Below are 9,666 nucleotides of genomic sequence, written 5' to 3' on the forward strand. Positions count from 1 at the left end.
TTTTGAAAAATTGTCATAACAATTTGAATAGTTTTCATATTTCTTAAAGTGCTTAGTCATTTTTTTTTAAAGAAAAAACAAGTTTTTTAAAATTATTTGTTTTAATTTTCAAATGTTTGGCTTTTCTTTAAAACACTACATTTCACGACGAAAGGAAATCCTTAGTCAATGTGTCATATTTCTATATAGACATTAGAATGACTTTGTTTAAAAGTCTCGCTTCCACCGACCCTTCAACGCTCGAGTGCAAGAGCGACAACAAATGACGTGAAACCGACTCAGACAGGGAGAGTTACAACATTGTAAATTGAAGAATGTAGAGTGAAGCATGGAAAGAGACCACTGAATGAGCAAGAAACCCTAATTCAAAAATTAATTTAGCTGCTTCAGACAAACCAAGAACTGAATCCAACCATATCGGGTTGGGTTGGTTTGAATTAGGATAAAAACTTTTACTCATATATATCATTCAGACGTGTACAAAATTTTGGCTGTATTTGATCACTTACTGCAACTATTACAAGCCTGGAGCGTAAGGAATAGCAAGGGCAATAATCAAAACGATGCAAAGCTAGAAAAAGGAATGAGAAAACAAAACTGAACCCCAAGAACACCAATTCCAACTCACCTATTTAGTATACATTTTAAATAAACAAGACAAACCCCAAGGCCCCAACCTAGATTTGCAATCACTATCTTCATGGAAATATGCCAGCCCAGCCATTCTCACTTGCATTCCAGCCAACTATTCAAACTGAGATCTTTTATCAAAAAGATTCTGGACTCATCGAGGGTCGGATTCGCGAGGGCATTTGAACAAAATCTCGCCGGTACTGAAGAGAATTTCTTGGTGTGATGGACATATTGTTTAATGCAGAATCAAATTCATCAAGATCAAAATCCTGGTCGTCGTAGCTTCTTGCCATTGCTTCATCGTCCATAAGGTTTTCCTCGATTCTATCTGGAAAAACCTCTGCAACATCTTCATCGCTGCTACCTCCATCTCCTTCTTCTTCATCATAGGTAGGTCTGACCATCGACCAATATACGAAATGTGGCCGTAGGTATCTTCATAAACAAAGGGGAATAACAAAGCATGAGTTAATAATTCAAAAAAAAATGAATCAAACAAAACATGCTTACACCTTCAAGTTCTCAAATGTTCTCACTCATTCCAATCAATCATTTTGAAATAAAGCAATTTATCCACAATAAGCCGGCAGAATGGTTTTAACTTGCAATTCTATGTAGCCTTCTATAATTCTTCTGCGTGTATCCATATTTATAATGGTTTTGTCTATCTATCATTGGTTATCTTGAGAAGGAAATAAAGAAGATCCAGACTAAGCGTATATACCTGTCACATTTTTTCAATAAGCAAGGATCAAACGGAAAAAACATGTCGAGCCTTTCTATCCCACCAAAAGTTCTTGAATAGTCAGACTCCAGCAAACCATTGAATACATAAGTCTCTGATGGCGTAAATAAATTAGCAACTTTTGCCTGCCGAAGAAATTCCTCAACAATAGATGGTAGGCAAACCTGTTAAACAAAAACGCATTAAGATAAAATTCATATAAGAAAATTGAACAGACCAGAGCTTCAGATAGTAATCAAATCATTTTGGAGGTTAAATGACACAACTCAAAACTATAGTAGAAATCCCAGATTTGTCGATTCAATATTATGAGGCATTGGTGAGGAGTTGCAATTACAAATTAAAGATGTCAAGCTCCAAGGCCAAAATGTGAACTAACATTTGTAAATTAATGCATGGTAAGATGTCCATGAGGATTCATGTTTTTATCAGATCAATTGAAAAGTAATGAAGCTTCGAATTTGATGCTTCAGACCCCTCAGAGTCCCATATGGTTACTTGGTTTTCAGAACATAAACATTGAATTCAAGGACAAAAAACAACTAACAGGAATATTTATAACAAAACAAAAACCACCAAAGATCAAGGGGTCAACCAATTACCCACCTTCAGTGGGCTTAATCTATGTGTCAAGACTGGACCTATAGGCATAAGAAGAAGTTGTGACTTCAGGCGTGGAATCTCCAAAATGGACCTCATCCGGAAGCAAAGCACATACATTATGGCCTGTGGAAAAGAAATCATAAAAAAAAAGGTTCTAAATCTTGTAAACAAAAAACTGCTAGTACGCCAGATTTTCTAATTGACCAAAATATCCATGAAATTCATCCTCCAAGAAGCAATTCAAAGTGTCAGAACATAATTGAATCAATATTTTTCAAAGTGCAGTTCTATTTCTTAAAGGTTCAAAGAGGGCGAATTTAAAATGATAATAACAAAATAAAATAATTAAAAAACCATTTCAAGGTTCGCCAGTTGACTCCTCACTTTTTCATGAATATACGTGGGGGAGAATTAGATAACAATATTCTCAGACTTTATTTATTTATTTATTTCCTGTGTAGTGGCGTTGGAGAGGGAAAGTACGGAGAAAAATACTACCCTATTCCAACCAAATGGATTTTTTCAAAAAATAAATAAATAATAATCGGCTCTTAATCAAAAGAGCAACTCAATCATCAAATTCAGCATCAACTTTTGAACTTTAGATCCCACGCATAAAGAGAATCAGACCAACACTGACAAATCAAAGAAACCTTGGCAATCACAAGTCTGAAAAGCCTAAGAAATTTGAAATAAAGAGGCAAATCAACCAACCATTTGTCCTTCCAAAACCGAGTTTTATCTCCACAACTCACTCTAACTTTGTATTGTACCATTCCTCTGAAGTGAGGATGTTTTTCATGAGTTGGGGCCGAAAGCCTTTAAACAAACGAGATCCTTTCATAGAAGACCATTGGTCCACCACAATGAATCCCATTCCACTTGTATTTACACGCAATCACTTGCCTCCATAAAGCATCTTTCTCGTGAGAAATCTCCAACCTCATTTGGCTAAAAGAACACGATTATTAGTGGCAAAGTCATAGATGCCCAACCCTCCCATATCAGTCGAAAGAGAAGCAGTCTCTCGATTAACAAGATTGACAGCACCAAGCTCCTAGCTACTATCCAAAAGAAATTCCTAACCACCTTCTCCAATGTCACGTGAGTAGGGCAAGAGAAAATCAAAAAATAGTATGAGGGAGTGCTCGCAAGAACCGAAGAATGCATTTCTATCCTCGTCTATTTTCTACAATAATTGGAGCCTTTTACTAAATGCTTGCTATCATTTTTGGCTTCAACCTATGTTATTTTTGTTTTGGCTCCTTTTGTGATCACTTGTATTTTCATATGAGACGAGTTGTTTTTTTATTTGTATATTCTTCCATTTGCTCTATGAAAGTATTAACTCTTATTTTAAAAAATGAAGTATAAAAGGTGGATCCACACCTGTAAAACTAGCAAAAAATACATAATCTAGGATAAGCAAGCCCTTCACCAGATAATATATATTATTATCCTCAAGCCACACAAATCTAAACCATAAGCCAAATACTTCCACTAAATGGTTAGTGAGAGCTGTCCAATTGGAAGCGATGGGAAAAAAATGGCTTCATCAAGATTTATTTTCTCTTCCCTACGTGGTGCACAATTAAAAAAAACATATATGGAAAAAGAAAATCCGGTCTAATGCATTTAGAGCCTTTTTTTGAAACATTTGATTATAAAGAAATAAAGGAGTTTCAGGGAGACCATGCCATGGTCATGGTGTTGGAGTCTGTCAGGCATTATGACTATTCCTCCTTTTTACACTTCCTTGTAGAGTTTATCCTCCCAATTGGATTGCCTTCAAATAATTCCATAAATGGCTTGAGAATTTTATTAATATCAGTAAAATCTGTTTCCTAGTTTTAATAAAACAAAATCTAAGTTACCATAATCATAACTGAAAAGTACAAACAACACCACTTCCAGAAACATACATTATTATCCCGTTTTTCAACAAATCCCACGTGCCTTAGTCTAGCAAAAAGGAGTTCGAGTATTGTATACCTGGCAACCAGAATAAAATACTTTATGAGCCTTTGGGTTCGGCTCAACATCGAGTGTTTTGCCATATTCTAAACACCAATCCACCAATCTGGGAAAAAAATGAGAAGCAAAAATAGACTTAGAGCCACAAATATTTGACCTCCCTACTCCAATTTTATCCGTTTCATATCTTTCATCACAGAAACATAGTTAAAGTTTGACAAGTTAACCTTTTCAATATAGAAGTAACCAAAGAGGTTGACAAAAACTTCCCGCGAGACAAATAACTCGCAAGATATGAAACAGCACTCATCCTGCACAATACCACAAAAATATATTATTTAATTTCATTTTTATATTTAAAAAAATGAAAACGTGTGCTTGAACCCAGGTTCAAACTGGGACAACTAGTGTGTGAGACGGTGTGACTTGTAAAATTATTTTTCATGTACAACGCTACTAAGCTATTGACATAAATCAGATAGAATTCCTAGGTAACTAATTGCTTTCTTCCCATCTCAAATCAGGAACATTTAAACCTCTACGGGAGTACAAGTTTGATACATGCAGGTGCAAATTTTTCTATTTAAAAATGCAGGCTACACTTGTTAGTTGTAGATTTCTTAGATGAGTAAGGCCTTGCAAATGAGATTCAATTTAAATGGACACTAAATGGGCAAGACATACCATGCTAGTGAAACATAGCTTTCAAAGGCAAAATTAACTAACGAAATTTGTTTCTTACCAGAGAGAGAGAGAGAGAGATTTCTAATGAATTGCTAATACCTGGTAAGCGGAGGATCATTGCAGGAAACAAACATATCTGCTAGTGAAACGGCAAATCTCTCACCACAAACTTCCGGATATAATGCACAAGCATAGAATATGACAAACTGCCAAGAAAAAGCATCAAAAGCAAGCCATTCAGTCTCTATAAACAAGAAAAATGATCTAAAATGAGAGCCCACTAAACCAGAGTAAAAAGCAAATATTGAGAATTATGGTGCATGTTAATTACCTGGGCAAATTTAGACTTGTAAGCAGTCAGAACAGTTCTTTGGAATGACAGGAGTAAAATGTCAAAAACCTAACCTCCACATTAAAGAAACATGGAAAAAATTCTCATGTGCAGAATAAAACAAAGAAATTGAGAACAAAAAGAGGAAAATGGTATAAACTACACACGGTACCTCATTCAATCGTCCATCACGTTCACATGATTCAAGATGTTCAAATGTTAGAACAATCAAGCTATCTAACGTTTCAGCAATTACATTTCCACCTAAGCTCTTACGACTTAGTTCTCTTGGAAGCTAGCAAAATAAACTTAAATTCAGCCAAGCAAATAACGGCATGAATTAAAAGAAGCATCGAGATGTATGGCAGAAAAGTCAAAATGTAAGTAATTTTTCAATAAAAGTTGCATATAATTTTAAAAACCTGACTCAGCTAGAGTATAAACTTTGTAGACCCAAAAGACAATTAGCTTCAACCCAAGGAATACTTCAGATCCATTACTTCATAAACTAGAAGACTAGAATCTAAACATGAAAGCGTAGAAAGAATCAAATGCCAAATTGCTTTAAAAGACTAAAAGTAGTCTTGAGGCCTTTCCCTTGAAGAGGCAAGGTATAAGCCTTAAATTTAATTAAAAACATTTTACAAATCTAAAATTGGTATGACCAAGTATTGTTAAACATAATGGTCATATAAGAGTATAAAAAGTTCACCCGTCAATTTCCACTTAAACAAGATATTTTTAAAGGATATATATAACATCAACAGTTCAAAAAGCAGTAATAGTCCAAATTGTCAAAGTCAAACCTCTATATTTTTAAAGAATTACACAGATCAATACCATTCTTCTAATCATTACACGAGGAGTAGAAATTTTAAATCTCCATGCGTTCCCAAGGGGTAAGCCTCTTCTAGTTAAATGAATATGTAAATCTTGAGGCTAAAAGTGAGTCTTGCCTAGAGGTGAGCCTCAAGGCATAAGCCACGATAGCTTTTTAAATCATTGATTGTCAACCATAATTTTCCAAAACAAAACGAAGAAAAGCTAAGAAAGAGATTAAATGCCATTACAACTTAGTTGAAGAAATATCCTTCTTAATCCAGGCTAGATATTGAATAGCATACCTCACTAGAATCCTCATTACTATCATCTGCAGTTTCATCATCATCTTCAAGTTCCATCTCAAAAATTCCTTTACTGAAATCGTCTTGTAGGATATCATCCCACCCAATCTCCACCTACCAGAAGGTTAGAACTCATTAAGATTAATGATAAAGTAATCACATAAACAAATGTCAGCACAATAAAATATTTGTTTTGACTTACATCCAAATCTAAAAGCTTATCCACCAGCGCAGTTAAGATCTTTCTCCCAACAAATTCACTCATTGCACCCTTTTCCAACCTCAACATGTTTTCCACATATATCGTGGTCAACTACAGAGAGGTTAAACAGATGTAAGAAGAAGATACAATCATAAAACAAATGCCTAAAAGAGTGCAAATGTTTTGAAGGTGAAATAGACAATGAGTTTTTAAAATATGTTTCGAAAAGAAATCAAAGCAATCTCTCTCTTCTAAGCAAGCAAGAAGCATCTGTAAAAAATTTCAAGGTTGGGGCTTTTGAAAATGTAACCATCATTATGGTACCTGACCTTTAAATTTTTAAATGACCTACAGATCTGGATCGTATGAATACATTTATTCACAAAATTTAAGAGAAGTTTGTAGGTTCAAAGATTGCACAAATGTACCATCTACTGAATGTACACTGCATTTAATTTATAAATTGTAATGAAGCATTGTTCTAGATTGAATTATATCGGGTAGGGTATTTTGATGATATAAATCTTGCCATCTAATACTTCAGCGTGCCAAAGCATACAAACAATTAATGGGCTTTCAACTTCACACCAAACTTCCAATAGTCATTGAATTGATGGTCGTGAAAAAGAAAAAGATGGTACAAAAATTTTTAAAAAAAAACCAGAATTAGCAATATTCTCTTTTAGAAAACATTACAAAGATAAAATAGTCAGTGAGAAATAAACACAATGTATACTTAAATTTCTCTTCGGCAACTTTTAGCCCATGAAAATTCAACTCACAGATTCTTTGAAAAAGACTCTCTGCATTTTATGGACAACTATCTGCTCTAATCTCAAGGGTGCAAGAGGCACCAAGTCTGAGATGTCTTTTAAAGCTGTGTGCACTCGAGAAAGAACTTCATCCTTTCTAGTAAGGCCATGTGGTTTCTTCAGGAAATCCTTGTAGGAATAGGGCGGCATGAAATTATTTACAAGCATATCCAAGCACGAATCCACATAATTTCCACTTGAAACAGCCTGTAACATGGAATAGACAAAAAGTCAGAAGATCTTGGAACTATCAGGTGAACCTTGAGAAAGAGTGTGAGGGTTCTATTATCATAGATGTTCATACCAGGGATATTATTAGTTCAATCAGGGCATCCATTACGTTAGGTCCATAATCCCACAAGCTCATTTTAAAAATCTGAGAAAGAACTTCCATTACAACAACAAAATTGCAGGATAATGATTCAGAGTTTAGTGATGAACTTACTGCTGAAAGAAGAGATTCATGGAGAATGATATCTATACAAGAAACTGCTCCAGATAGTGCCTTCAAACATGTCTGTTAAGCATGTCAAGTGAGTTAAGAATTAGATTTTTTTTTAATAATAATAATAATAGTTATTAAGAAGAAGAAGAAGAAGAAGAAGAAGAAGAAGAAGAAGAAGATACATAAACAAACTTTTTATTGATATAATGAAAAGAGGCTCGTATCATTAATCAAAAACAGATGTGATGTAAAGGACATACCACAAGCAAGGCAATCTCATCTGGGGATAGTCGATCCTTGTGGTGTATAACACCAATAAGCTGGTTATACCCATCATTATCTCCCTACACCAATGGAAGAGTTTTTGTAAGGTTACTACAGTTATTCCTCAAAAAACAACTTGATTCGCAGTGAGAACTCAGAAGCATATCCAACCCAAATAATAAACTAACAGGATGCAATTCAAAAATCGAATGCTATATAATCTCTTTTTCAAGTAAAGACCAATAATGACGTTAAGAGAACAATACCAGCGACACTGAACTAAGAAACCCCCTGATGAAATCAACTAACTGGGCATCTGTGAGATTAACATCCTCCATATCGTGCAACTGAGCTTGACCATTTTCGAATTCTGCCCCCATAATTAATGCCCAACCCCTATTGAGATCCTATTGCCAAAATGAGGCCTGGGCAGGACGAGGTTCAAACCTGAAACATAAAAACGAGTGAACAAAATATTTAGAAAGAAATTCAAAAAAGATAAATAAGTGGAGTCATTTCTTCATGAATGATCATTCAAACTCAATACCAACTGAAAAAGAAAATGGTTGGTTTAGAGAAAACATGAGTAAATATGAAGAACATCATTGAAACCATTTGTTCAAACTAAAGTAAATGTTCTATTTGATCACGAAGAAACATTTAAAAGACATTATTATCAAAATGAGAGCAAAATTGCTAGTTCTAGAACTTTAATAAAAACACGAAAAAAGTTTTAAAACATGAACTAATGCAGAAACATCATTAGTCCATGGCACTGTCAATAGACCACCTTGTTAAGTGCTTAAGAAGCACAAACACGACACACGACGATTTCAAAAAAAAAATTGGGACACAACGCATTAGGAGCTACAAAATACTTTACCAACAATAATGACACGATAAAGTAATCCTCGAATTGAATAAATTTGGGAACTTTCGGGGGGGAGGGGGGGTGCGGGAATCTAATTCTTGAATCGCTTTTATTGAATGATGTATAGTGGAGCTTGCAGGCGGGAATAGAAGTCTAATTCTTGTTTGACCAGCTCCGACGAACGCGAAAACCAGAATAGCCAAAAAAAACACCCAAAATCCACAATCGCCCAATAAGAACCCATAATCCACAATCCCAAAAGGAAAAAATAGCCAGAGTATTCGGTAGCTCAGAGAATGAAGAAGACGAACCTGAGATAAGTGGGTTGACTGAGATCGAGCGAAACCAGCTCCGACGGCGGACGGCGGACGGCAGAGAAGAGAGACAGATGTGGAATGCGCCGTCGAACCGCGACGGCGCGAGTGGCGGTGAAGAAAGAACGATGGCGAAAGAAGACTGAGAGAGAGAGTAGCAGCCGACGGCGAATACGAATGAAGAAAGTGGAAACATAGCAGCCGAATGAAATCCTAATGGCTAGTAGGTGGGTCGGTCGAACGTGGACCGAACCGACCATATCGGTTCGGTTTTTAATTATACCATAAACCTACAAACCGATCCGATCGGTTACCGTTTCGCTTTGAGTTCCCCAGAAGGGTGGTGGTGGGGGAGGAAAAAAATCGAATTCCAATCATCAATATCAAAATTAAATTTAAATAAACAAAAAATAAAACGAGTGCAGGATAAATTGTTAATCTAACGAATATAGACAATCTTCTCAACAAAATACCTTTATATATATCTATCTATTCTATACTATATAAAAAAAGAGATAAAATGGGAATATCTTTTACTTTTCATTTTTTGCCCTTCATTTTTAATTTATTCCCATCTTACTCTCAACTCCTATTTAAGGAGTATTTCAATGGTTCAAAAACACATTTCAATCAAGTATAAACTTATCATTGAAGAAGATATGTT

At 35.2% G+C, this 9,666-nt stretch overlaps 1 protein-coding gene across 1 annotated transcript; it reads right to left on the bottom strand.

Moving 5' to 3' along the window:
- Nucleotides 1-437: 437 nt before the first annotated feature.
- Nucleotides 438-9,465, bottom strand: LOC120084932 (uncharacterized). Its single transcript, XM_039040745.2, has 16 exons — nt 9,000-9,465; nt 8,084-8,264; nt 7,814-7,897; nt 7,554-7,625; nt 7,413-7,484; nt 7,079-7,315; nt 6,297-6,407; nt 6,095-6,208; nt 5,143-5,265; nt 4,971-5,039; nt 4,739-4,845; nt 4,183-4,266; nt 3,974-4,061; nt 1,985-2,104; nt 1,358-1,542; nt 438-1,068 (listed from the first exon to the last, which is right to left on the bottom strand). Exons 2-16 carry the CDS (start codon nt 8,195-8,197, stop codon nt 768-770), a joined length of 1,881 nt encoding a protein of 626 aa, XP_038896673.1. The 5' UTR covers nt 8,198-8,264; nt 9,000-9,465; the 3' UTR covers nt 438-767.
- Nucleotides 9,466-9,666: the final 201 nt, after the last annotated feature.

This window comes from Benincasa hispida, chromosome 1, assembly GCF_027475165.1.
Source record: "Benincasa hispida cultivar pf3 chromosome 1, pf3_genome.v1.1, whole genome shotgun sequence".
NCBI lineage: Eukaryota > Viridiplantae > Streptophyta > Magnoliopsida > Cucurbitales > Cucurbitaceae > Benincasa > Benincasa hispida.

Bases quoted from the DNA above. Each gene is read 5' to 3' on its own strand.
- LOC120084932 (XM_039040745.2), bottom strand. From the start codon at position 8,197: ATGGGGGCAGAATTCGAAAATGGTCAAGCTCAGTTGCACGATATGGAG. The intron at 6,408-7,078 runs GTGAGTTGAATT...ACCTCTCTGTAG, and splicing joins GAGTCTTTTTCAAAGAATCT to TTGACCACGATATATGTGGA. The intron at 1,069-1,357 runs GTATATACGCTT...TTGTTTATGAAG, and splicing joins TTATTGAAAAAATGTGACAG to ATACCTACGGCCACATTTCG.